This window comes from Hyaena hyaena, unplaced genomic scaffold, assembly GCF_003009895.1.
Source record: "Hyaena hyaena isolate Hyena2069 unplaced genomic scaffold, ASM300989v1 scaffold_1514, whole genome shotgun sequence".
NCBI classification, from domain to species: domain Eukaryota; kingdom Metazoa; phylum Chordata; class Mammalia; order Carnivora; family Hyaenidae; genus Hyaena; species Hyaena hyaena.
Genome location: NW_024082145.1, coordinates 4,369 through 30,632, shown reverse-complemented (window position 1 = coordinate 30,632; position 26,264 = coordinate 4,369). Strand labels below are relative to the sequence as shown.

The 26,264-nt window shown below is 66.3% G+C and overlaps 2 protein-coding genes across 4 annotated transcripts in view; both read left to right on the top strand.

Annotated features, from left to right (window-relative positions):
• Nucleotides 1–3,715, top strand: part of BRF1 (BRF1 RNA polymerase III transcription initiation factor subunit) — a 52,827-nt gene extending 49,112 nt beyond the window's left edge. For all 3 annotated transcript variants that reach the window (XM_039223938.1, XM_039223936.1, XM_039223937.1), the window contains 3 exons: nucleotides 1,120–1,171; nucleotides 1,513–1,684; nucleotides 2,180–3,715. In XM_039223938.1, coding sequence (XP_039079869.1) covers nucleotides 1,120–1,171; nucleotides 1,513–1,684; nucleotides 2,180–2,217 — 262 coding nt within the window. In that variant the 3' untranslated portion in view covers nucleotides 2,218–3,715. The remainder of the gene's footprint in view (nucleotides 1–1,119; nucleotides 1,172–1,512; nucleotides 1,685–2,179) is intronic.
• A 14,930-nt stretch (nucleotides 3,716–18,645) lies between these two features.
• Nucleotides 18,646–25,788, top strand: NUDT14 (nudix hydrolase 14). Its single transcript, XM_039223964.1, has 5 exons — nucleotides 18,646–18,798; nucleotides 21,877–21,920; nucleotides 22,422–22,486; nucleotides 22,691–22,928; nucleotides 25,475–25,788. The coding sequence occupies exons 1-5, from the start codon at nucleotides 18,718–18,720 to the stop codon at nucleotides 25,713–25,715; spliced, it is 669 nt and encodes a 222-aa protein (XP_039079895.1). The 5' UTR covers nucleotides 18,646–18,717; the 3' UTR covers nucleotides 25,716–25,788.
• The last annotated feature ends 476 nt before the right edge of the window (nucleotides 25,789–26,264 follow it).

Genomic DNA, 26,264 nt, shown 5'->3' with positions numbered 1-26,264 from the left:
TGTCAGCTGCCTGAGCACCCGCTCCCGGCGCCCTGAGGTTTGTTGGTGCGCCACAGTGGTGGGGTGCCGCTTGGTCACGTGAGCCCCTTCTGAATGCTACCCTCACCAGCCCTGGGGCAGGGTCCCTGAGCGTGGATGGCTTCAGTGGCCAGGCCGTGGGAGGGGAACCTGCCTCTTCTCATTTGGGGCCCCACTGTCACCCTGGATGGGTCCGCGTCGTGCGGGGAGTCTTGGCGTTCCTCTCCTTCCTCTGTTCATCGTGAGTGATGGTGTGGCAGGTGCCCCGGCTTCCATGTTTGGAGGATCTGCGGGGGGGGGGGCAGTGTAGGCCACCCCACTCCAGCCCCCCCACCCCAGCCATCCAGCCGTAGGAAGGAACGGGGCTGTGGCCGCCTCATAGGAGGCACCTTCCGCAGTGGCCGCAGTCTGGTCCAGAGCCATGGCCCACAGAGCCCCCAGGGCAGCCGCACTTGGGGTCTGTGTTCACCAGACGCTGGGTGGACAAGCAGCAGCTGGCCCGGGGCTGCCTTCTGTCGGCCTGCGTGGTGTTCTGGCTCAGGTTGGCGTTTGCTACCAACGTGACAGAGAAGCTTTCATAGAAGAACCCTGATTTCCAGCTTGTGCCGAGGGCTCCGTTCCCACCCCAGCACGTCAGCTTTGCTCCCCGTGGTACACTGCTCACCCACGTCAGCGCCTGGCCTGTGGGGATGGGGACTCGGGTACACATGCTGTCCCTCTCAAGTCTGGATCACGCGTACGTGTGACCTGCTCAGACCACCGGCTGGAGCCGCTTGTTCACGTAGGAGAAGCCCCAGCAGCGCAGTACGGGGCGGACGTGAACAGCAGCAGAGGCAGCAGCAGACTTGCTGACCGCCAGCAAAGGCAGAAGGAGGGGCCGGAGGGCAGAGGGAACGGGGCAGCCTTCGAGCTTGAGGCCTGCGGGGCCCGCTGGGAAGAGTGACATCAGAGTGAGCGCGGGGCTGGGCACTGAGAGCGCGCTGTGCTCTCTCAGAGGAGCGGCCGATGCTGCTCTCAGAGACCGCGCGTCTTGGCGGGGCGCCCTGCCCCCGACCAGCGGCCCTGCCTGGGCTGAGGCCCCCGCGCTCTGCTTCCTTCTAGGTTGAGGCCCATGGTGTCTGCACAGCCAGCCAAGAAGGCGGCGGTCGGAGAGGTACGTGGTGCGGCCGGGGCCTCGGTACTGCGGCCGTGCGTGGCTGAGAAGCCAGGCTGCCGACTCAGGCGCCGGGAGGCCCGTGGGTGGCGGCGGGGGTATCTGAAGAGTGGGCCGGCCGTGCGGGGGCCACGCTGCCAGGCTGTGTCGTCGGACAGCGTGCCCGCAGGGCGAGGCTTTCTGGGCAGTGCTGTGTGTGCGGGCTGAAGGTGGGGGCGAGGGGCCACGTGGGAGATCGGGGCTCTGGGTGTCCTCGCTGGCCGCTCTGGAAGCTTGGGAGGGGTCCTTGCCGGGAGCCCCCGGGGCAGGCAGCTTCTGGAGCCTGTGCCCCTCGCCCACAGACCGTGCCCCCGAGCCCGCCCGCCCTGGGAGCTGAGCCCACCAGGCCCACGGCGGTGCTGGTGGAGAGCGGGCCCGTGTCGTACCACCCCGAGGACGACCCCGACGAGGACGACCCCGACGAGGACGACGGGGAGCCCTGCGTCAGCGCCCTGCAGATGCTGGGCAGCAGCGGTGAGGGGCAGGGCGGGGCTGCCGCGCACGGAAGGGCACGAGCTGTGCTCCTTACCGCCCTCAACTCGGGCCTGTCAGCTGCAGAATGTGGTTTTCGTGTTTGTTTTATTTTTGAGAGAGAGAACCAGGGAGGGAGGGACAGAGGGAGGGAGAGAGTCACAAGCAGGCTCCACAGGGCAGGCCCTGATGGGGCCTCGAACCCACAAACCACGAGGTTGTGACCTGAGCCAAAGTTGGGCTCTCAGCCACTGAGCCGCCCAGGTGCCACAGGCCGGCCAGCTTCAGTCTCTGTCTTTCTCTGCGGAAGGAGGTCGGCTCTGTCCGTCCCGAGAACACCGAGCCTGGCACTCGCCGACAGGCTCTGCCCACGTGAAGGCCGTGGGCCCTGGGTTGCAGGGAGCCGCCCGGCTGGCAGGAGCAGGGCCCCCCCACGGCCCCCCTTGTACGGCGCTCTGCCAGGCACCAGGGCGGCCACGGTTCCCCTCTGCTCCACAGATTACGGCTGTGACGGTGAGGAGGACGATGGGTACTGAGCCGTGGCCCTGCCGCCAGTGGCGTGTGGCGGTGGGGGCCTCGGGTGGGCCCTCGCCGTGGCCACTCAGCACCCCCGTAGCACTCGCTGTCGTGACCTCATCTGGAACGTCGTCGGAGTGTTTCTGCCCAGCAGGGGACCGGACCGCTGTCTGAGCATCTGGGCCAACGTGTCTTGTCCCGTGGAAGGAAACTGAGGCACGAGGAGGCCCGCTTGGCGGAGCGAGTGGAGGGTTGCGTGGGCTCTGCCCCTTGTGGAGCCGGGTGCCGTGGCCCCGCCTCCCCGGAGCTGAGAAGCAGGGCGCAGCCCCACCCCTGCGGGGCCAGGGCCGCTCTGTGCCTGCAGCTGCGCCTTCAGCCAGACCCTGGGCCCTGGCCCGCCCCTGGCCCCCCGCCGGCCACAAACTGAGTCGGCCACACGGCTCAGCAGACAGGACGATCGGCCCCATGTCCCCGGGGTGCACAGCTGCCCTGGGTGGTGCCCCCACACCCTCTGCTGCTGCCTGGAGCTGAAGCCACCCCTTGTCTGACCTGGGATCTGGCTCCGTATCCACAGGGGGGCGGCAGGCAGGGGGGCTGCAGGCCCGGCCGCCCTGCTCCGGATGGCTTCTGCTGCCCTGGGCTCCCCCCGAGGGCCAGGCCTCATCACTTGAAGGCCCAACAACCACTTTCAGGGCCTCAGTTTGGGTGTTGCTGCTCTGGACGTGGCCGTGGAGGCAGGGCAGATACTTTTGCCGCTCGAGGCCCTAGACCTGGCCACCGTGCCCCCTACAGCGGCAGAGGGGGCCCCACTGCCTTCCCAGGGCCCAGCCCTCCATCTCCAGGGCTGGGCCAGGCCCCCCCACCAATGCAGCAGTCTGCAGCAGGGAGGACGTTGAGGTCTTGGACCCGGCAGCCAGCCTGGACCCCGGGGCTCCTCAGAAGCTGGAGAGGAGAGTGGGTTTAGTGAAACAGAAAGATCCATTACTTGAGCAGATACCCACAGAGGCTGCGGCCTGTGCTTCCACATCTGGGCCCGTGGCCTGCCTCGGGGGAGCGAGGCCACCGCAGGGCCGCCCGCCAGTGGGCGTGGGAGGAGTGTGCAGCGGGCAGGCTGGACTCAGGCGACATGGTTCAGGCTCATGAGCAGTCTCCTTGTGCGCAGCCATATGGAGTCCCCAAGTCTGTCCCTGTCACGGGCCATCCTGGCCATGGCCCCTGAGGGCCCACAGGGCAGGGAGGCCCTGGCCACAGTGGCTCTTAGAGCGGCCCCAAGCGCTGGCTTCCTGGTGGGGGCGGGTGGGGGGTTCACTGCATCATTTGGGGAGCAGAGGGCGGTCTGGGCCTAGCCAGGGATGACCGGCTCTGGGGACTTCCAGGTGGAGGTGTGGCAGTGGCTGTGGAGGTGACTGAATGGCCCTCTGGGAGATGGGGCCGCCTCCACTGAGCTCTGGCGGGACACGTACTCTGGAAGGCTGGACAGAGGAGGTTTCCGCGGGGGGCGGGGCGTGTTGCGCCCCCAGGTGGCGATGGGGTTTTTGTGGGCGTGTGCGGAGGGCGTGGGGGCTCTGAGGGAGGAGACAGGCACTCAGGGCGGCCAGCAGGGCAGGTGGAGGTGAGTGGACGTTGGCTCCCCATCCACCTCGGGACAGAAGGGAGAACCACGCTGAGAGGAAGCGCCTGTGCGAAGCTGCTGTCCCTGTCCCCGGAGACGGTGTGAGGACAGTGAGGCCCTGGCCGTGACCTGGGGCCTGGTAGCCAGCAGCGTGCGGTCACCACTGCCACCATAGTGGGCTTGCGGGGGACACGGAGGTCTATGCGCCCCTCCGCCCTACATCTGGGCACCCTGAGAACAACCTGCTCCGTCGTCTGCTGGGACAGGGCGCCAGCACCACCTCCCCCCTCCCCCATCCCTACGTGTCCCTGTTAGCTGGGCGACAGGGATCTGCACCCAGAAAGCTTGGGGAGGCCTGGGTGCCCGGGCCAGGGAGAGGCAGGGCCCTCACTCCTGCGTCGGAGGGTCAGGGTCACTGAGGTGCTGAGGGTCAGTGGGCGGTCAGACCCAGGCTGGGGTCAAGCCCCAAGGGGCTGTGTCTGGCAGTGGGCCTTCCTGGGGTGCTTTCCCCCCCACCACGTGCAGGTGCCCCCCTCACGGTGTGCAGGTGCTGGTGACTCGCTGGGTCCCTGCTGAGTCCCCGCGCTGCGGACAGGTGGGTGCCGGTTTCACCCTCATCTCAGCTGAGGCCAGAGGGGTTCAGGAGCCTGCGTCACCTCCCAGGCGACAGCCACCCCCTCCCGCGTGCTGGGGCCTGGCCACACCCACTCTAGGGTGGCTGCCCACGGGGCCCGGCCAGCGACTGCAGCCGTGCTGAGACGAGCAGGGGGATCCCCACTAGCTGTCTGTCGGGTGCTGGGGGACGCTGTGAGCACGTATGCACCCATGGGCACGCACACAGGTCCTGGGCAGCCCCCCAGCATGTGCCTGTCCCTGGGCCTGCATAGCTGGGGCCGGAGGCCTGCTGCTGGGGCCAGGGGCGTCCTGGGGGACGGGAGGCAGCAAGCTGGCGCACCCGGCAGGCTCCAGTGGGAACAGTGTGCCTGTTCATCCCCAGCCCCCCAAGTCCAACTCCCCTTACCCATCATGCCTTCCCCCCCAGCGCCCAGCAGTGCAGCCCGGCGGGTGAGAGCCAGTGCCGGCCCGGACAGGGCACCGCACACTAGCAGGTGTGCAGGTACACGCCTGTCCCCGCCTGGGCGTGCACACGCACCGCACCGCGGGGGGCCGGGCCGGGGCAGGCGGGCGCCCCGTGCTAGCCGTGGTCGGGAGGCTGCTGCTCTTGCTGGTGTTCCTCACAGGGCACCTGCAACGGGGCCTGCCCTGTACCCAGTCCCACAGCGGGGATTGGGGCAGCCAAGACCTAGGGCGTGTCTGTGGTACCTGCTTGTCCCCCGCCCACCCTGTGCTGCGTGACCTTGCACCCGTCCATCCCTGAGCTGGAGTCAAAACTACAGGGCACCTTCCAGATGGCTGCAGGGAGACGGGCGGCCACAGCATGGGGGAGAGGTCTGGGACTCCCCTCCCCACCCAGGGCTCTCAGGCAGGGTGGCCCCTCAGGGTTGCCGGGCGGGACCCTCCACAGACCATTCCCAGGCATCCGGGGCAGATGGCAGGAGCCCCGAGGGCAGAGAGGGGCAGGCAGGAGGAAGGTTGGCGCGATGGGAGGGCCCTCTGTCCCCAGGGCATGACGTCTATGCAGTCCCTCCAAGAGGCTGTGCTCTGCCCCAGCCTCCCACCCCCTGCTGGCCACTGTCATCCGTGACTTCGTGGTGACGGCAGCCTGCGTATCAGGCCTCATGTGCCCACACAGCCCCCCTCCCAGCTGCTCCCGCCAGGCGCCCTCCTGCAGCCCCAGGTGCTCCCTGGACTGGTCAGGCCCCTGGGTGGGCAGCAGTGCTGCTGGCCTGAGGGTAGTGTGGGTCTCGAGGAGGGGCTGGGCGGCCCCCAGGGGTTCCTGCTGGGGGCCGTCCACCCTCCCGGGACCAGGCCTGGGTGGCAGCGACAGCTCTGCCCTCCTCCCCCAGCATCCTGTCCGCCTCTGGGCGGCTGCAGCACGAGCAGGGCCGGGGCCGGGGCCGGGGCCGCGCGTCCCGGTGGGGCGAACTCAGGGACCTGGGCTGCAGGCCACACACAGCCTCCAGGGCATGAGGCCCCACAGGCTGACCACGCCACTGCCCTCAACCCAGCCCTGCCCCCTGGCTGCTCGCTCCCGGCAGGCGCCCAGGCCAGCCCTTGCCTGGCTTCACGAGCAGGTTCAACTGAGGCGCGCCCCCCCCTCCGCCCGGGAATGCTACCATCCCCAAATAATAAAGACTAGGAGCCTCGAGGTGGCTGAGTGACTGCGCTCTTTATCTAATGTGTCAAGGTCCCTAACACATCGTTGAAGGGCTGGCCTGGCTGAGCCCCCACCCCGCACACACGCCATAGACTTGCCATCTTCCGTACGCTGGCCCTGTCCCCTTCTTGGGTCTGAGGGCCCCCTCGCCCAGCAAGGTGGCAAAGACAGGCGTGAAGAGGAGGCGTCAGAGCCCTGGAGGCCCAGCAGGAGCCAAGGAATCTGCGGGGCCTCCCAGACACTCCTCAGCGCCCCAGGCCCCTCCACGTGTGGCCACCTGGCCCTGCGGACCCCCCAGACACTGCACCCCTAGCTTTCTGTGGCCCTAGGGAGCCCGATTGTGGTCCCCTTCCCCCCACTGGGCTGGTCCCAATTCCTGCGGCCACACTCCTGGAGAACGGGGTGTCCCAGTCCCAGCTGGGCTTGGGGAGGACTTGCCCAGCAGGAGGCAGGACCCTCTGCCTGTCCCCTGCCCTGCAAGAGGACTGATGGCCCTTCTTGTGTCCCCCAGTCCCAGCACCACATGCTTGCCGACACCCAGGTGCCAAGCTGCCACTTGAGCAGGACACTCAGCACCCTGTGCATGCGCCCTGGTCCCTTAGGGGATGCCAGAAGGGCCCCTGAGTCCGAGCTTCAGGCTTCACGTGGGGGCCATGCTGTGTGTGGCCAGCAGCTTCCCTGACCGGTCAGCGCCTCTCTGTGCCTACGTGCCTATAGGGTTGGCTGGTCTCTGGGGAGGCCTGGGCCCCAGCCAGGCTGGCAAAGGGTAGTGGCCAAGGGACTGGCTCCAAAGTCGCAGGCCCTTCAAAGGGACGTGGGCGGTGGCAAAGTGGAGACTCTTTATGGCTTTCCGGCCGGCAGAGGAACCTGGCTCAGGAAGCCATTGTCTCCATACAATGGGCCCGGCTGGGACCTGTGAGCGCAGGGGCCCCAGATTGGTGGGACCTGACCTTGACCCTGATCAACCACCGATAGTCCCCAGCACCTTCTCACGGCCACCGCAGCTGGCCCTGGCCAGGAAGGTGGACAGCTGCGCCCAAGGGCTAGAGCACCAGGGAGGGGCAGGTGGGGAGCAATCCCGGAGGGCTGTGGTAGGGGTGCCCTGCAGCCCAGGCCGGCTCACAGGTGGGCAGGAAGGGGCTGATCAGCAGGGTCAGGAAGGGTAGGTCACCTTCCATCACTGGAACAAATTGCTGAGGCCACGGAGACGCCGCCAGCAAGCACCCAGGAGCCCAGAGCTGGGCGGAAGCAGCGCCTCTGTGCCAGGATCAGCACCTGCACAGCCTCACCTGGGCCCCACGTGGGCACGTGGGCATCATACACTCAAGCGCACACACAGACCGTGTGCTTGTCAGCTCAGTGATGGGGAAACGGACACGTCCGTTCACATCTCTGCCCATCGCCCTCAGATCTCCCTGAGGCCTCCCCACAAAAGCCCCTGCCAGGATGAGTGTTTCATCCGGCCGCACACGCAGGACTCTGCAGAACGCGTGTCTCCCCTCCATCGGTTCACAGATGAATTCACTCAGCAAGCGTTGGCAAAGCCTCACAGCAAAGGTTTAGCCTGAGGCTGGTGGTGGGGACACGGCCGGGAGGGAGCGGCCTCTGTGCTATGGGGAAATCCAGCAGGCAGGGGTGGGAGGCGGAGCAGCTCAGGTGTGCAGCCCACTGGGACACAGAGAGGCGGGGCGCTCGGGGGACGGGCCGCCCAGGCAGGGTCTGAGCAGGTGCGGCTCGTGGGGGCGGACAGCCGCAGGTTTGCGGGTCTGTAGAAGGTGCAGGGTGGCCGGGAGGAGGGTAGGATGACCGGGAGGCCACAGAAAAGAGGTGGAAACCTGGGTCCACTGGCCTCTGGGTGGCATTCCAGGACCCTCAGTGCAACCCCAGACGGGGAATGGGAAAACTGGGGAGAGGTCCGCGCGAGCACCCCTTCCCTTCTCTGCGGGCTCTGCGAGTGCTTGGGGGCCGCCGGGCCCCAGCCGGCAGGCGGCGCTGCAGGACGGTCAGGCGTGCTTGCGCGGGCAGGAAGGGAGCCCTCTTGCGGGTCTGGGTGGGTCAGTGCCCTAGGGAGCCTTGCTCCTGGCAGGCACTGCTCCTTTGGGAAGGAGTCCCCCCAGGTGGCTTGCTCCTTTGCCATTTACATCTGCACCCGGTGGCCTGATGCAGGCATAGGTGCCCTTCTTGACCACCTGCCGGGCCCTCTCCCCTCAACCCTCAGCTTCACTTCCCGTCTCACCTGCACAGCGTCCCCAGGACCCCTGGGTGAGGGGCGGGTTCTGCGGTGGACAGCGGACCCCAGGTTCCCGTGGAGGGTCCAGATTTCATGGAAACGTCTAAGCTCCGTGCAGTGGTGACATCCTTCAGGAGGCCCTGGGGTGAGAGGGGTGTAGGGGTTAGTCAGGAAGACTTTCTGGAGGAGGAAGGGTCCACACTGGGACTCAAAGGAAAAGAAGCTGGTCAGGCCACAGTGGGACACAGAAGAGGCAGGTGGGCCACCGACCTGGTGTCAGAGGGCATGGGAGAGGAGGGGACATCTGGTCAAAGCCTCTGGGGGTGGGAGACATCAGGATGGGGTGTCGTGTTTCTTGCAGAGGCGCGAGGAGGGGAGTCCCAAGTCCGTGGGTGGGGAGCAAGTGTGTGTCCAAAGAGATGGGCAGAGGGGGAGGTGTGTGCTTGACCCTGGCGGACCCTGAACTCTGGCTGCTCACCTGCTGGCTTTGGGCATTTGGGATTGCGAGGAGGGCAGACAGCCCTGGTGGCTGGGGTTGGGGCAGGAGGGACCTGCAAGTCTTTCCTGAGGGCAGAGCTGGACCCTAAAATACAGGGAAGGTGGTGGGTCGATGTGACGGAAGGTCAGGGCTGGGGCAGGCCTGGGATCCTGGAAATGGGGTTCAGAGTGGCCTTACCAGCCAGGTGCAGGCTTGGGTGAGAGTTGGAGGACATAGGTGGGGGAGGGGTGTGTGTATGGGGGGGCAGGGTGTCCCCAGGCCAGGCTCCCAGTGAGTCACTGCCTACCCGGCGTCCCGGCGCCGCGGGGGCCCAGGCTGGGCTCGCCGCAGGAAGCTGATAAAGGGCCAGAGTCAAAAGCCTCCAGGCCTCCCACTTCCTGCAGCCCCAGGAGCAGGGCGTGTGCTGGGGGCGGGGGCTCCTGGCCAGCAGCTGCTGATGCAGGCCCAGGTGTCCATGGCCTGGCCTGGATGGCCGACAAAACAACACAAATTGTGACCTATGACCGCCTGGCTCTGCCTGCAGAGGATGTGATCGGGGACGTCATGGTGGGCACAGGAGGCCTCCGGCAGCCAGGGGCAGGAAGGCCAGCTGCAGCTCAGAGGCAACAAATCAAGGGGAAGAAGGGAAGGGTGGTCAAGGCAAGGACACAGCCAGGGCCAGGACAGGGGCAGGCAGGTCAAGCAGGTGCACGTTTACCTGAGGGCCACTGTCACCTTAAGGTCAGGTGTGTGTCCATCTGTCTATCCACAGAGTGGTCATGGTTACCCGGGAGATGGGGTGCTCCTGGGAGGCAGGAGGGTCAGGAGGCCAGCTGGCAGGGGCGCTGAGGCACCCACGCTGCGTGGGCGACCCCACCGATCTACAGGACCAGATCCCGTAGAGACGGCGGGGGGCAGGCAGGGGTGTCACCAAGAGCGAGAGCGACCTCGCCCCTCGCCACTCAGATTGGTCCTGCTTCCTCGGGGCCACATCCCAGCACCACCATCACCACGGTCCCCCCAACCCAACCCTTGGGGCCCTGTGGCAGAGTCACCAGGCTTGTGCTCTCCCTGCCAAGGATGACAGCCAAAAGCCACCTTCCCCAAAGCTACGCCACCATCACGGCGAGGCGTCCCACCCACACCAGGCCACCGAGGAGCAGCGAGGCGCCACCGTGCCCCAGCATCCGGACTTCCGATGCGTTTGGGGGGGAAATACCAAAGACCACGCCCTCGGCGGAGCGCGTCTCCGTCGGCCCGTGCAGGCGGGGCGGCAGTGCCGGGAGCGGTCCCGCACCGCCGAGGCCGGGGGCGGGGCCGAGGGGGCGGGGTCTGCCCCGCGCTGAGCTCCCGGATTGGCCCCTGTGCGGTTGGCAGGGGCGGGCCGACTGCCCATTGGCCTGCAGCCGGAGGGGCGGGGCCGCGGTCCGTCCGGCGCTGCCGCCGCGCGTTCTGGGGCGGGGCGGGGGCGCGGGGCGGGGGCGCGGGGCGGGGGCGCGGGGCGCGGGGCGGGGCCGGGGGCGCGGCGGGGCCGGGCCGGGCGTCAGTCCCCGCGCCGGGCGCCGCGGAACGGGCCTTATCAGCGCGGGCAGCTGGCGGCCCGTCAGTGCGCGAGCGCCCCGGCCCAATTCAATGGCCATTGTCCGCCGGCCCCTTTGTTCGGGAGGCGGCCGCTTCCTGCGGGGTCGGGCTGGGGCGGGAGGGCAGGAAACGCTCCGAGCCGAGGCCCAGACGCTGAGGCCGCCGCAGCCCGGGGTCAGAGGCGACAGCTACCTGCCCCGGGGGGCGCCCTGGGCTTGGGACTGGGAGACTGCGGACCGATGCGCGGCCTTGGCCGGGGCTCAGACTCCTCAGAGCCTCAGTCTGCCCGCCTGCAGGGTGGGTGGGTGGGCCAGAAGGTCCCCTCCTGGGGAGGTGACGGTGGGGGCTGGGCTCTTGAGATCAGATCCTGTAGCGACGGGGGAGGGCAGAGGAAGCCGGAGGGATATCCTCAGGCAGAAGGGTGCCCCTCCCAGGCCTGCCCTCTTCCCCCATCCCTGGCTGGGGATGACAGACTCCTAGAGGCTCAGAACAGCAGCAGGCAGCACTCAGATTCCAGGGGATGGAAATCCAACTCCCACTGCCCCTACAGAAGAAGAGAGTCTATTCAGCACTCCAGGCTGACCTCTGGACTGTGACCTGGGGGTGGGGGGGGTTAGTAAGGGAAACTGAGACCCAGGTGCTGCCCCACTCGGGGCCAGGCCTCCCATTCTACCTTTCCCTGGGCTCTGCTGGGCAGTCCCGCCCACCGAGGACCTGCTGTCTTCTTGGGGTCCCTCACCAGGGCCCAGGGGGCAGCCCCTCTGTTGGGCTGGACCTTGATCACACGCTCACCCATACCTGGGACTGGGGCCTACTGGTTGGGTAGGAGATGGGACCTGGCTCAGCACCAGAGCTCACCATTCCTGTCCAAGCCAATCAAAGCACAGATGGTCACAGCCTCTGCCCCTGTCCCACCCACGTGGGGCCCACGTGGCGTGGACCTTCCTTGACCGGCCCTCATCCTGCCCCTTGCCCCAGTGCCCTGGAATGTCTTGCACTTCCTTCCTCTGAAGCCCCCATGTGGCCTGCGCTGCCCTCGCCCCCCCACCTGAATCCAACTCAATGAGAAAAAAACTGCAGTCATTTCAATGGCAGAACTTGATGAAAAGTCGGTAACAAAGGGTTTGGAAAAGGACTATGTGGACAGTTAGGCAACCTGGAGATTAAATGCTGCAGGAGGCTGCTGCCCCAGGCCCAGGGGAAGGTTGCCACCCAGCCCCCATGTGGCTGAGTCCCCACGGGGACAGGCTGCTAGAAGTGCTCCTCTGTGACCCTGGACAAGCCTTGTACCCCTCTCAACTCTGTAGCTATCACACGGAGTTTGTGCAAGTGAAGCGAGGTGTCAGACGGAGAGCCCCCAGCACAGCACTGGAACTTAGTAGGTGCTTTACAAAGGGCAGCAAGCACTTAGCAAGGAGCTGAGCACCCACCAGGGAAAGAGAGGAGCCATGACCCCTGGGTCCCTTGGCCTTAGGAGCTGGAGATCACAAGGTCTAGAGCTTGAACTTGAACCTGTCTGAAAGGCAGCCGCCAAGTAGGTATCTGGTATGGAAGAGGTGTAGGGGGGCCCAGGGGAAAGGGGCAGAGGGGTGCGGAGAGCCCCAATCCCCACACAGGTGCCTCCCCCCAGAGAGCAGAGGGAGGTGGGAGGAGCCTGCCACACGCACCCACCCCCTCGGGCTGTGCACTCCGTCGCCTGGGCGAGCTGGGAGCAGCCAGTGCCGTGTGGTCCGGAGGGTGTCCAGCGGGCTCAGCAGCAGGACTCCCGAGCGAGCCTCGCCACGTGGGCCCGCCTGGCACGGCCCTCAGGGGCGCTCGAGGGAAGGGCTGTGTGGCACCCACAGCAGGGTGGTCGGTCCTACCCTGCGGGGGCCCCGAAGGGGGAGGGCAGGGGATGGGAGGAAGGTGCTCCCGGGGAAGGACCCCAGAACTCCAGGGGAGGAGTGGTGGCCTCTGGTGGGGGAGGGGTTGGTAAAAGCCTGGCCCAGGAAAGACCAGGGAGTGGTGTCCACAGGGAGGGTAGTGGCTGGGCTGCGGGAGGACACGCCGGGGACCACAGAAAGGTTACAGTATAGTCAGGTGATGGGCCGAGGGCCCTGACAAACACGTGGGCGCGGGAGGGTCACAGCAAAGGACCCCCGAAGAGAGCCGGCAGCCGCGTGGCCGAGGTCGAGGGTGGAGGTGGATGGAGGTCAGCGACCTGCTGTTTCCCCAGGAGCACAGCTCAGTGTCAGCGGCAGTGTCTGTCCCCTCCCCCTGCGGGGGCCCCTGAGGTCCTGTCCTCACCCCTCCCCCCCATGAGGGAAAGACCTCAGGGGGCGCCCTCGGGCTCCTCCTGCTACCATGAGGGACTGTCCCCCTAGGGCCTGGGCCTGCCTGCCTCAGCCATTCACGACTCTGCCACCCAGCACCCAGCACCCCCTCGTCCGCAGCCCCCGCATGGTGGTCCTCACTGGCCGTCGCTGCTCAGCCTCCCCATACCTGAAGGTAACCCCCAGGCCACCCTACCCCCACCCGTAGATGTGAAAGGAGGCCCAGGCAGTGCCATGGCCACACCTCTCTCGAACTTGCCCCTGCTACCCAGTGCCCGTGGCCTGCCCTCACTATAGCCCCTTGGTCTCAAGCCCAGAGGCACCCTGTCCCTCACTGCTCTGGAGCAGGGACCCACTGTCCCCCAAGACGCTATCCTCATGCCCCCCGTGGCTGGCTCCTGCATAGCTGCTAGCCCTTTGCTCGGGTCCCCTTCCTCCAGGCAGCCCCCCATGGCTTCTCCCAGCCCTGTTGCTGCCTGTCTAGCTCCAGCCGCTCTGCACATGTTCAAGCTGCCGGGGTCAGGCTGAGGCTCAGAGGACTGACGGCTGGTGGGCCTTGCCTGGCGCTAGGGGTTTGGGGGGTGCAGGAGCCCCAGGGGACCCAGCTGCAGTGAACTTGGCCAGAGGTTCCTCTTTGTGGGAGGTCTGTGTGTGAATCACCCCTCAGGCCCAGGCACAAATGCAGGAAATCGCCATTCTATGAGACTCTATTTTCTCCAACACAGGGGAAAGTCTGTCACACGAAGGGCATTGTTCCCTGGCTCGTGCTTTCCGGGTGGGCACGGTCCGCGATGGGGCTTGTGCGTTCTGGGGGCTGCTGGCCGGCCTGTTTCCCTTCGAGACCCAGGGGCGCCTAGAGGTTGGGAATATGGGGCCTTGGTGCAGCCACCAGCCTCAGGGCGACACGGACCCGCCCACAAGGCTGCGCGAGTCCCGGGAGCCTGTGTCTGCACTGTGTCGGGGCCTGAGTGAGGTCAGAGCCAGGGTTCTGCACACCACCCACATGCTGCCCGCCCTCTGTGGGCCTCAGGGTCCTGTCCAGGCTCCACCCAGCCTTGCTTTCCCCTCCCCAGGAGGGCCGCCCCAAACATACCCTGTGCCCCCTGCAGCCTTTGAGACCTGGCCAGGGCTGTGGCCATACCGGCCCCAGTTCAGTGTGGCCCTGGCCTGCATGAGCCGCTCTGTCCCGGGGGGACCTTGACACAGCCGGGCAGTGGAGGGGCAGGCAGCACTCACATGACGCCAGCGCCGGCCTGTCGGGCCTATTGCTGTCTTTGGGCCTGACCTCAAGTCTCACATGGGGCACATGGGGTACAGGGGCGGGGTGTGGCTTACGTCTCAGCTCAGTCGTACAGGGGAAGTGGTGGGTGCGCTGGGGGCTCCCACGAGCCCCCGAGGAGCACTGGTAAGGGCTGTGGACCCCTGGTGCCCCGCCTCTCGCATCCTGCAGGATCCCGGTGAGGAGCCTGGGAGTCTCGGGGTGCGGGTGCCGTAGACCCAGGGCCACCCAACACTGAGCCCTGGATTATTGGTACGAGCGGTGGGAGAGGGGCAAGGGCCCAGGTTGGAGGGTGTGGGAAGCCAGGCAGCCAGGAGGGCAGGCCCAGGGTGGGTGGCGAGGCCTTAGGAAGGGTGGTGGCAAGCAGGGGGGGTGGGGCGCGCCCTCGGTGTGAGCTGGAGGACGCCCCAGCCCCAAGCACTTGAGTCCCAGCCCAGCAGGCTCCGTGGTGCGGCTGGTGAGGCCAGGCCAAGGAGGAGCCCGGCCTGAGAGAAGGAGTAATGTGGCCCGGCTGTTCTGGGCAGGACAGACTGACAGCCTGGAGAGGGGGCACAGAGCCTCAGAGAGAACCGGGGGAGACACAATCCCCATGATACTGAAACACGGGGCTCAGGAGGGGTCCCTGGAGCAGAAACCAGCAAAGGTCACCGCAAGGGTTCTCCCGGAACAGGGAGGCACGCAGAGCTGGGTACGGCTGTCAGGGAGAGGGGACAGCACGACTGAGTTCCCTCCCAGAAGAACAAAACAGAGATTTGCCTAAGTTACAGATGAAGGACTCAAGTGGAAGTGCCCTTCAGGGGGCACAGGGGGCCATGAGGATGGAGTTCAGTCTCTCATCCCCTGGGTCACAGAGACCCCCCTCCTCCATCCTTCCTGCCTCTGGCCCCCACCTTTTGTCCTCACCCCCTGACGTGCCTCCTCCCACTTGGTTGTTCTGAAGCGAATCCTAGGTATCGCTTCATATTTCAGTTTGTATTGCTAAGAGACTATTTCCCAGAAAACGACTACAATGCCTTAAGCATGCTGGTGCCCAGTCTGGTTCCAGTTTCCTGGACAGTCAGTCTGATAAGGGCCTGCACATGGCCCACATGTTGTAGCTCCTTCATGTGTCTCTTGGATCTCAGTATCCTCAGGTCCTCCCTTGGAGTTGTCTAGCATTTGCCCCTGACAACGTATCTGCCGAGGACCAGTTGTTGAGTGTGGGCATGGTAGGCATGGGGCATCACTCATCAGTAGTGTTCTCCTGTTTGGAAGCGCATGGTTTCTGGTTGTTTTATTGTGTATATTTTTTTTTATTGTAGTAAAACATACCAAACATAAAATCAACTGTTATAACCATTTTAACATAATAGCATCACAAAAAAAATATCAATATGTGTGACATGACTCACAGATCAGAGAACCTAATACATATGCAACTAAAAACATAGCTTCAGAAAATAGAAAGTCACAGATGACAAGCAACCTGCTCCAACTTCTCTCTGCACACAGACAGCTCGAACAGCCACAAGCAAAGATGTGAACAATTTGGATAGCGCAATAAATAGAGGCACACTCTTTTCTAGTACAAATGGGACATTCTCCAAATCAACATGTTTTGGGTCACAAAGACCTCAGGATGCCTTCAGAAGTAGAAGCAGCCACACAAAAGGGAGGCAGACAAGGAAGCTATGCACCACCTGCCCACTGCCCTTGGAGCTGCAGAAAGTGGTTCCAACCTAGAATTCCATACCCCACCGAGCCATCATTGGATATGAGATGGAATAAAGAACATTCTGAGACATGCGAGGTGTCACACTGTATCTGCCATGTGTGCTCTCTTGAGCACCTGCTTCAGGAAAACAAGAGTGTAAACCAAGAAAGAGAGAAGTCCAGCATGCAGACCCAGACACCTCACACAAGCCTAAGGAAGTGAGCCCCAGGGCTGTGGGCGTGCAGACCCCAGTGTCTCACACAGGAGCCCCAGGGCTGTGGGGGGAGAGGTCTGCAGGACACCTATGACTTGTGAGGGTCGGTCATCCGGATTGGGCAGCTGAAGACGTGGCTTCCCCAGGAGTCTCTGGAGCACCAAGTCCCAAATGCAGAGGCGGCTTTGGGATGGGCCCCTGCTGGCGTGGGCTGAGGGCCTCTTCTGTCCTGGCCCCTCCTCTTCCTCCAGGTCTTTGGGAGGGGTGCCTCCTTGGCTAGACTGCCCCACAGCCTGCCCCTGAGTCTGCACTGAGGGGGTACTTGGCCTAGTCCCTCTTTACCAGGGGGCCCCGGTTCTAGGCCACCTGCTTGGCTCTGCAGGAATATGGCTGGACTCATACCTCACCAGAGAGACTCACCCTCACCCGGGGCCTCCTGACCCCACGTCCACATTTAGGGTGCATGGGCCACATCCTGGACTAAGGGGAAGGGCCCTGGGGCATGTGGGGAGACAGGGCTGGGGGAGACATCTTGAGCTGTTTTACAGATAAAGTTTTCCTGTTTTGAAAAATTTGAACTGAAATTCACATGACATTAACCCTTTCACTGCGTATCCACTTCGGCGGCCTTCACGATGTGCCCCCATCATCAGCACTGGGCTCCAGAACCTCTGCGGCACCCCTCGAGGGGACCTTATCCCCAGGATCGGGCGCCCCCCCCCCCACCACGCAGCCCCTGTCAATCCTAATCCGCTGTCACCTCTGGACTTGCCTGTTTTGCCTCACATCCACGGGATCATATACCACGTGGCTTTCCTCACTCAGAACGACAGCAAGTTCACACGTGTATCTGAGTTTCATTCCTTTTCATGACCCAGCGATATTCTCCCTTGCAGCGAGAGCACACGGTTTACCTGCTGGCCCGCTGAGGGAGGCCAGCGGCTGTCAGTAGGGCTGGCGGAGAGGGTCCGCGGAGCCGTCAGGCTGTACAGCCGGGAGCGCACTTAGCGGGTGAGACGGCAGCTCTACGGTTAACTTTTCCAGGGATTGCCACACCATTTCCCACGGGGCAGCACCTTGCTGATACTTTGAAGGGACATACATTCTGCCGCCTAGGCTACAAGTCGCTTGAGTGATGAAAATGTTACCCCGCCCCCCCGCCCCAGTGTGAAGGAAACAATGAGATGCTTCGTCTTCATAGCTCCCTGTGGCCCCTCCGCTGCCCGGGCAGGGGCTATGCCAGCTCAGCCCTGTGATTTGCCCTGTGTTCCAGGAAGGGGGCGCCCCCTGGGCCTGAGTGTGTGCAGGAGAGGCGCACCTGGCTGCTGGGTGGGGAGGGGCCAGCTTCTGGGACGGGCCCTGGGGTGTCTCTCGGCCCCCCAGGACACCAGCAAAGGCGGGGAGGTGCAAACCCTACAGGGTTACTGGGGGCCCGGTGCCCCAGAGCTCCATGAGGTGCCCTCTCCTAGAACCTGGGCGGCCCAGGACTTTCTCCGTGACACAGGACACAGTGGAAATGACGCTGCAAGACATCTGAGGTGGATCATGGGAAGCGCAGCCTCGCGCCTGTGTGCTGGGGAGGCTGCCGTCGTCGGAAAACCCCGCTGCTCTGAGACCGCCGTACCGCACGGAAAGGACACACGCTGGAGAGGCCGGACAGCCCCCCGAGGGGCCAGACACAGAGCAAAGAGGTGGCCCTGGACATGCAAGCCCACCCAGCCTTCCGAAGATTTCAGCCTGCGCTGCCTCCTGACCACAGCTGCAGAGAAACCTCAAGGGAAAGCTGCCCTGGGGGCAGGGGCCATCACGGACTGAGCTAGCAACAGACGGGTGCTTTGAGCCACAAAATGTTGGGGTGCCTTGTTACACTACCCAGCAATGGATAAAGAGACATGGGAGTCAGCTTCAGGGCCACATGGCCAGTCCCGCCTGGGCCGTTAGCCCTGTGGCCATAGGTCAGAGAGCTGGTGCAGGGCTCAGCTCCCTTACCCACCGACCTTCGTGGCCCCGGGGAAGCAGTGGGTGAATTTCGAAGGGGTCCCCGGATCCACGCCCAAGGAAGGAGCCCAGCTGTTGGGCCCTTTCCGCAGTCAGGAGGGGTGTCAGCGGGGTGGGGCTTCCCGGGGGTGGGGGTAGCAGCAGGCTCCAGACAAGGAGTGGCTGCTCCTCCCAAGTGGGGCAGGTGGGCAGTGCCCCCGGGCCAGCTCCCCTCGCTCCAAGAACCCGGAGGGGAGGGCCTGGATCCGCCACGGCCCTGGTTCCGCCCCTTCCCGGGTTCCTTTGCCTCGCCCTCCTTCCAGAGCTTCTGTCTTCCCGCTCAACAGGCTCCCTGGAGGTGTCTACACAGTCCCATACCGCCGCCCGTGCAGTGACCGACCCCTGCCCTCCTCTTCTCGCAGGCTCCACTAGTCAGTCGCGACCCCTGACCGGTCTCTTCAGGGTCCAGCCTCTCCCCAACGGGGGCCTGACCCCGCCCCCACTTAATCTCTGGACTTTGGTCAACCCTCGTGGGCTGGGACAGCCGCTCGGCTCATCGCGCCACAGCTGGGCCGTGAAGCCCCGGGTCCGGCTGGTTCCCCCCCAGCCACGCCCGCCAGCCCGCGCCCTCCTCCGCTGGCCCCCGCGCCGCAGCGGGGTCCACCTGGCGGGCCCTCCCCGCTCGGCTCCCGGAGCGCGCGGAAGCGCCCCACCTGCGCGGTGCCCCCGCCCCCCAGGGGCCGCCCGCGGTCCGCCCCGCCCCGCGCGCACTGGGCATGCCCAGAGCGGGGTCACGCGCCGCGCGCCCGAGGCCCGTGCGGACTCTGCCCGCGTCCGCCCCGGGCCGGTCTGCCCCGCGCGCTGCCATGGAGCGCATCGAGGGCGCGGCCGTGAGCCATTGCGCAGCTTCGCCCTACCTGCGGCCGCTCACGCTGCACTACCGCCAGGTGAGCCCGGCCGCGCGCGCGACTTCCGCGACCCCCCCCGCCCCCGCCCCCGCCCCGCCCCCGCCCCCGCCCCCGGCCCCGGCCCCGGCCCCGGCCCCGCCGGAGCCCCGCCCCCAACCCGGAGCCCCGCCCCCCGAGCCCCGCCCCCGCCGGAGCCCCGCCCCCGGCCCCGGAGCCCGGGCCCTCGCGCCTCACCGAGCTCCCCGGCTCTGCGTGTCGGGTTCCCAGCCCGGGTGAACGCCCGGGTCGGGACGCCTCTGGGGAGGTGGCTTGGCAGGGCCGCAGCACTCTGCGGTGGGACGTTTCGGGCGCGCCCGGGGTCCGCGAAGGCCTCCTGGGGGTGGAGGTCTTGCGTCTGGGCCGAGGAGGCAGATGCGGATGGAGGAGGCAGGACCGGGAGCTGGCCGAGCACTAGAGAGCGTCTCCGCGTGGGCTTCCTTCCGAGGGCACCTCCTAGGGCACCTCCTCGGAGTCCCCACCTGCTTAGCACGCAGGCGGGCTGCCCCTCGGGCACCCTTCCCCTCCCCGCCTCCCCATCTCTCACTGGGACCAGCGACTCCCTGGGAAGTATTTGTGGGGCGACCGAGAACCAGCTCTGGGTCGGGCCCACGGGCGCCCGCCCCCTTGCAGGTGAAGACTGCCCTCGCGGCGCCCAGTCGGGACAGCTGGGCGGGGTCTTCAGTGCTCTCGCCGCCCGCCCTGGGCTTGCAGCTGCCTGTCTGCTCCGTGGTCCTGCACTAACCAGCCCTGTGAAGCCTCAGCCTCCAGCCTGAGAGGGGCGCCTGGGCCCCTCGCCTGCCCTGCCCAGTAGCCCTATGGCTCCATCCCTGGGAGACGGCCTGGGACAGACGCAGGGGGTCAGGTGACGGACAGGGGGCGTGGAGGTCACTGCCCTCCCTGGCCACTGACTTTGGGTGGGGGTGCCTGATTGTGGCTGCGCTGCCCCCAGGAGGCCGAGGCTCTGGGAGGCAGTGAGCGGGCACAGGGTGGTCCAGGCACAGGGCTGCTCCGGGGCCTGTGGCTGCTGTTCCGTCTCCCCCAGTTCTTTTTTTAAATGCAGAGGCAAATGTGGGGCTTGAACCCACACCCCTGAGATCATGACCTGAGCTGAGAGCAAGAGTTGGACGCTGCTGAGCGTCCCACTGAGCCACCCGGGGACTCTTAAGATTTTATTCTTAAGTAATCCTGCACCCAGCATGGGGCTCGAACTCACAACCCCGAGATCAAGGGTCGCATGCTCTGCAGATGAGCCCGCCAGGCGCCCCTCTCCGGGTTCCTGTGAAGCGTGTGTTCCCAGTGATGGGCGCGGGTGAGCAGAGCAGAACCGGAGCAGGCCGGAGGCTGTGACCGGCACAGGCCCGGGAGCCAAGGCAGCGTTCCTTCAGGGGGCTGTGGGACATGGGGCTGGCCGTGCGTCCCACCGAGAGGCATCTGCAGCCCTTTGTCATTAGCACCCCTGGTCAGGGGAGACAGGCTGTCCAAACAGACAGACCGGAGGCAGGACACCCCTGTGGCTCTGAGCTGCTGCCCCTCCCTCCCAGGGTCCCTGGAAGATGAACCAGCCCAGGAGCCAACCTGCTGGTCCGGGGTCCTTCGGAGCGGCTGGCTGGGCCTCGCTGGGCTGTCCCTTGCATCCTGTCTTGGCTGGACCTGAGGGTCTGACAGGCACCTCGATCTGGAGCTGAGGGTCCCTGAGACTCGCACACGACGGCCGTATCCCGAGGGAGGCAGGAGACACAGCAGGCCTCCTCTGGAGCCGGCCCCGGGGGTGGCTGGCCCTGGGGTGGCCAGATGGCAGGCAGGCCCGGGCTTGCCTCCTGGGGGTGGTACCTCACAACGGCCTCCCAGGCAGCCCGACCTGAGCGCCACGGGGCACCCGCCCCCCCGCCGCCTGGGAAACAAAGGCCCCTGACACTCCTCCAGGACTCTACTGCCCCCAGCCTGGCTCAAAGCCATTTTCCCGGCACGGGACTGGGGGCCTCTGCCTGGAATGCCCTCCCCTCGCTTCTGTGGGGCTGGTGCGGTCACCTCTCCCAGGAAGTCCTCCCTCTCCTGCGGTCCTGGCTGTACTTTCTGTGTCCCTGGTGTCTTCAGGGCCTGGACAGAGCCCCAGAGGTGGGACCTGCGGCTCTCCAGGGCCGTAGGGCCGACCCAGTGACCCAGGGCAGCTGGGCTAAGCACGCTGGAGGTGGGCAGCCTCGGGGCAGGGACCCACGGCCAGCCCCATTGGCACAGCCCCCTTGGGGAGCGGGCAGGGCCAAGTGGGATGGCTGCTGTCCACTCTGGCCCCCAGGATGGGAGCCCACGTTGTCCACTGGCAGGATTCTGGGCCCCTCACCCCCCCGGCTGCGCCCCCGGCAGGCCCCACACCACCTCCTCCGTTCACTGACGGCTGCCTAGAGCCCCCGGAGCCCAGTGGGGGCGTGGTGCCCAGGCCCGGGGAGCAGGCTGGAGGCCGCTGACAAAACAGCAGGACCACAGGATGTGTGAGACCCCAAGACAGACACCGGGCTGGGGGAGGGGCTGTCCCCCAGCCCGATCACGCCTTCCCGCAGGGCAGCCTCCCGCCTGGCTCAGGTGCTGGTGTCCTCTCAGGAGGCCGCCCGCCCCTCCTGCCTTCCTGTCCCCCTGTCCCCTGGCCTGAGGGACCTTCAGCAGTGAAAACTCAATCTCTGTCCCCTGGGGACCCTCCCCGTCCTGACTGTCCGTCCCCCCCAATGCCCATGATCCTTCCTCCACTTGGTGACAGGGTACATCTCTTTGTAGCTGCTTGAGGTCAGCCTGTGTCTTTCCATCATTTGCTCTGGTTTTCTGCCTCACGCACACCCCCCCGCCCCCCCCCCCCCCCCCCCCCCCCCCCCCCCGCCCCCGCCCCAGGAGCATCAGGCTGTCGCTGACCCCGCCCTGCTCGCTGCCCCTCCCCCACCTGCCGCAGCCTCCATGGTGGGCCTCGAAGCCTCCATGGTGGGCCTCGGGTGGGTCTCCCGGGCAGGAGCCGGTGCAGCAGGCTGTCTGGCTTTCCCGGCTGCCTGGGCACCGCCCCTTGGCCCGCCCCGACCCCTGCACCGTCTCTTTCAGAATGGCACTCAGAAGTCGTGGGACTTCATGAAGACACATGACAGGTGAGAGCCCGGCCTGGCCTGCTGCCCGCCGGGACCCCGGGGCCCCGGGAGCCTGGAGCCCCAGCCCTGCCTCTGTCCTCTGGCTGCCGGCTCAGGCCCCCGTGGACCTGGAAGAGGCGTCCGGGTGCCCTTGCCCGCCCCTGAGCATCAGGGCTGTGGGCTGGCTGGCAGTGTGGCATGAGGAGCGTGGCTGGTGGGCAGCTGGCCAGTGGGGGCCGCGTGTCCCATCAGTCACCCGGCCTCAGCTGCTGCCACCCCGGCCTGCCCAGCGCCAGCATGTCCTTTCGCACCCCCTCGCCTCCATTCGGCCAGTAGGAGTACAGTGGGCCTGAGTCCTAGCCTCACTGTGTGACCCTGGCAAGCCCTGGCCCTGCCTGGGCCTCAGTCTCCCCATCCCGGTAAGGGACCAGTAGTGCTGGGAACGGGGGCTAGGAGCCAGGCGCCCCAGGGAGGTGACGTGAGGGGGTGGCTTCTGTGCTGAGCTCTGTCCACCCCCCGCAGTGTGGCCATTCTCATGTTCAACTCTTCCCAGCAGAGCCTGGTGTTGGTGAAGCAGTTCCGGCCAGGTGAGGCCGCCCCGTGTGGGCCGTTGGGGGAGGGGAGAGCTGGGGGGCACCTTCAGGCCCCTGTGACCCTCGCATCAGAGTGTAGATCCGGGGGGGAGGCTCCAGGGGAAACTAACGCCCAGTGAGGGGGTCTGGCCTAGACTGGGGCACGTGGAGGCCTGGACAACATGGCTGTGACCGTGGTCAATACCCCCCCCCCGCCAGCTGTGTATGTGGGCGAGGTGGAACGCCACTTCCCCGGGTCCCTGGCAGCTGTGGGCCAGGACGGGCCCCGGGAGCTGGAAGAGACGCTGCCCGGTTCGGCGGGCGTGACCTACGAGCTGTGCGCTGGCCTCGTGGACCAGCCCGGGCTCTCGCTGGAGGAAGTGGCCTGCGCGGAGGCCTGGGAGGAGTGTGGCTACCAGCTGGCTCCCTCCGACCTGCGCAGGGTGGCCGCCTACAAGTGAGTGGGGCGGGACCCGCAGGCCGCAGGGCGGGGCACGGGCACCTGGGCAGCAGCGCCCCGGCGGGGGGGGGGGGGGGGGGGGGGGGGGGGCAGGCTGGGAGGCGCGAGCACCCTGTCCTCAGGGGTGTGCAGACAGACCCATGGGATTGGGGAAGGTCGGACAGCACGCACCTGGGACGGTGACCCAGGCCGGAGCCCGGGGCCCCCGGGGGTAGTTCTGGAGCAGTCGGTGACCCCGCCCTGCGGCCCTAGCAGCTGCTGCTGACGGACGCCTCTACTTCCTGCGGGATTAGGCACCGGGCGCTGGGGGTGGGGGTGAGTCACAGACCTGCTGTCAGACAGCGCCTCAGGAATGAGGCTGGGGGGCAGGGGTCCGGCATGGCTGGGAGTGGAAGAGGTGTGGCCTGCAGCCCGGCGCCCCCCCCCCCCGTGTTCCCCTCGGGGCCCCGAGGCCTGCAGCTGGGGCTCTCCTTCCAGGACGGGATGCTGGGGTGAAGCCCATCCCACCCCTGCCCCAGGAGTGCTGTCAGGGTCCCTGACCCTGGTGAAGTCTGGGAGCAGGAGGAAAGTCTCTGCAGTGACACCCCGTCCAGATGGGGGGCTCTGCTTCTCAGCCCAGTGCAGGGCCCTCTCGGCGTCCAGCCAGGCCCTTCTGCCTTAGCAGCCCTGGGGTTTTGTCGTGGTGTCTCCGTGGCCTAGGGGGCTGGGGGCTGGAGCCAACCTCCCCACAAAGGAGATGAGGCAGGACTCAGAGCCACCACGTCAAACCAGATGCCAAGTGGTTGAGCGCCTGGGTCTGAGGGGCAGGCCTCAGTTCTCTGCAGGTGTCCTCCCTGGTGCTGGGGGCCTGGAGGATCTGAGGGGCCTGATATGGGGCTGGTGTTGAGCTGGTGGGAGGCACCCTGGAATGTGGGCGACCCCGGGTGTGGTGAGCCTGGGCGGAGTCATGGCTCAGCCCCGGCTGCAGCATTTCCACAAACAGGGCTATGACTTGACCCTGAGGGTGCTGGGGAGCCCAGGAGGACTCTAGGCAGCAAGCAGCATTGTAAAGACTTGCATTTTGGAGGCAAGGGGTGGCTGTGGGGGGGCAGGGCTGAAGGGGCTGGAGTAGAGGTCAGGGCAGCTGTCCCTGCGGACCCGGGGCTGGACAGACAGCAGAGAGCTCATGCATCTTCTCCATGTGACCGTGAGCCAGGCCACTCACCGGCAGCCACAGGTGACAAGGCCCGAGGGCACCTGGCTCTTGCTCTGGGTCAAAGGCTGTGCCTGTCTCCTTCACAAGCTGCGGAAACGGGAACTGGAAATCCCACAGACTGGCGCGAAGGCTCAGGCTGTGGCCCCAGCCGCAGCCAGGCCGCTGTAAACAGGCGGTCGGGAGAGGACTAGCAGATGAGAGGCTGGGGTGGGGGGTCAGCGGGTGAGGCCAGCAGGGTGGGGCTCGCCCTCCTGGGGAGCGGGGCTCCGACACTCCGACACTCCGTCAGTTCTCGCTGCTCTCCGCGCGCTGGGCAGGTGTGCAGCTGGGCTGACGGCCCCGGCCCCCCGCCCCACTGCACACAAGTGCGGGACCTTCCCCTGCAGCCCTGGGATGCGGGCGGCCCCGCCACCACCCTGCCCTCGCAGACGGCAGTCACCCCCCCCCCCCCCCCCGTGGCCAGCAGCCCGCCCCCCTCCTCGCCCCAGCTGCCTTAGCACGTGCTGTCCCCAGCCTGGAGCTGGTGTCCTGCAAGTGCTGGGGTCGGAGGCTCGCACAGCCAGGTCACATGGGTCGCCGGGACAGTCCTTGCTTCCAGCCAGCCTGGAGCCTCGGGTGGGAAGGGAGGCCCTGGCTGAGGGGCTCCCGTGAGCGGGGGCAGCGGCTGGCCCGCCCTCTGCACTGCAGAACGTGGTAGACGCCGGGAGGCTTCTGTCAGCCCACATTGATGACCTCGCAGTCGCCGCGGGTCACTCGTCTGCTTCCTGGGGACTGGGCCCAGTGCTTGGGGTCGGCTGGGCTCATCTGGGGCTCAGGACCCCCTCCCAGTGCACATGGTGGGACAGGATCCAGCTCCTTGCAGCCGTGTGACCGAGGGCCCCACTTCCTGGCTGGCTGGTGGCCGGGGACCACGGGCCGCTCCTCAAGGCCACTGTGGGTCTGGACCACGTGGCCCCTCACATGACAGCTTATTTTGTTTACAAGGCCTGCGGGACAGGCTTGTGTCTCTGACTTTCAGCATCTCTGCTCTCTACACTTTCACTGATGAGCTCACCTAACTAGGTCAGGCCCACCAAGATAATCTCTGTTGATGAATTGAAAGTCATCTGATTAAGGCCCTTAGTTACACCAGCCAAGGCCACATGATGCAGGAGCGGCAGAAGCGACAGCCAGCACACCGCCAGGTCTGCCGCACCCGACGGTCACAGGGATCTGGGGGCGGGCACAGCGCAGCCTGCAGCCCTGCCTGCCAGACTGGCCTTCCTGGCCTGCAGGGGCTAGGAGGGGAGGGAGTGGCACAGGGGTCTGTCCAGTGAGGTGGCTCAGGAGATGCCGTCTCAACCCGCAGGTCTGGTGTGGGACTGACCGGCTCCAGCCAGACCATGTTCTACGCAGAGGTGACGGATTCCCAGCGGAGCGGCCTGGGGGGGGGCCTGGCAGAGGAGGGCGAGCTCATCGAGGTGGTGCACCTGCCCCTGGATGGTGCCCGGGCCTTCGCAGATGACCCGGACATCCCCAAGACCCTCGGCGTCATCTTTGGCATCTCATGGTTCCTCAGCTGTGTGGCCCCTGGGCTGGGTCCCCGGTGAGACCCCAGGGGGTCGAGGCAAGGTCGTCCTGGCCACCTGCCCTGCAGATCAAATAAAGGCTTGTGTAACTCCAGCCTGTGTCCGCTGGCTCCGAGCGGTGGCCACGGGCGGGCCGGGGGAGATAGAGGATCTTCCCAGATGGGCGCTGGGAGGGTGGGCTCTCCACGAGAGGCCTCTGGCGGCAGGCGGGGCAGGGACTGCTGAGGGCATCTGCTGGCCGGCAGAAGGCTAAGGTCAAGCCTGAGGTGGGGACTCGGCCAGCCCAAGCGCTCAGGGAGGGCAGTGGGGTGGGCCGTGGGGTGGCTGTGGGGCGGCGGCCGAGCCGGCCATCGGGAGGAGGTGGGGCAGAGCCTCAGCGCCCTACCCTCTCCAGGCGCCCCAAACCAGGGCCATTTGGGATCTGGCTCTAGCGCCCCCTGGAGCCCCTGCGTCCCCTGGGCGGTCGGAGTTGGTGATGAGTCCTCCCTCTGCCTGCTGGCCTGTATGTGGCGTGGCCTGCAAACCCGGAAGGACCACTGGCCTGTCCGCAGGGTCAGGGACTGCGTGAGC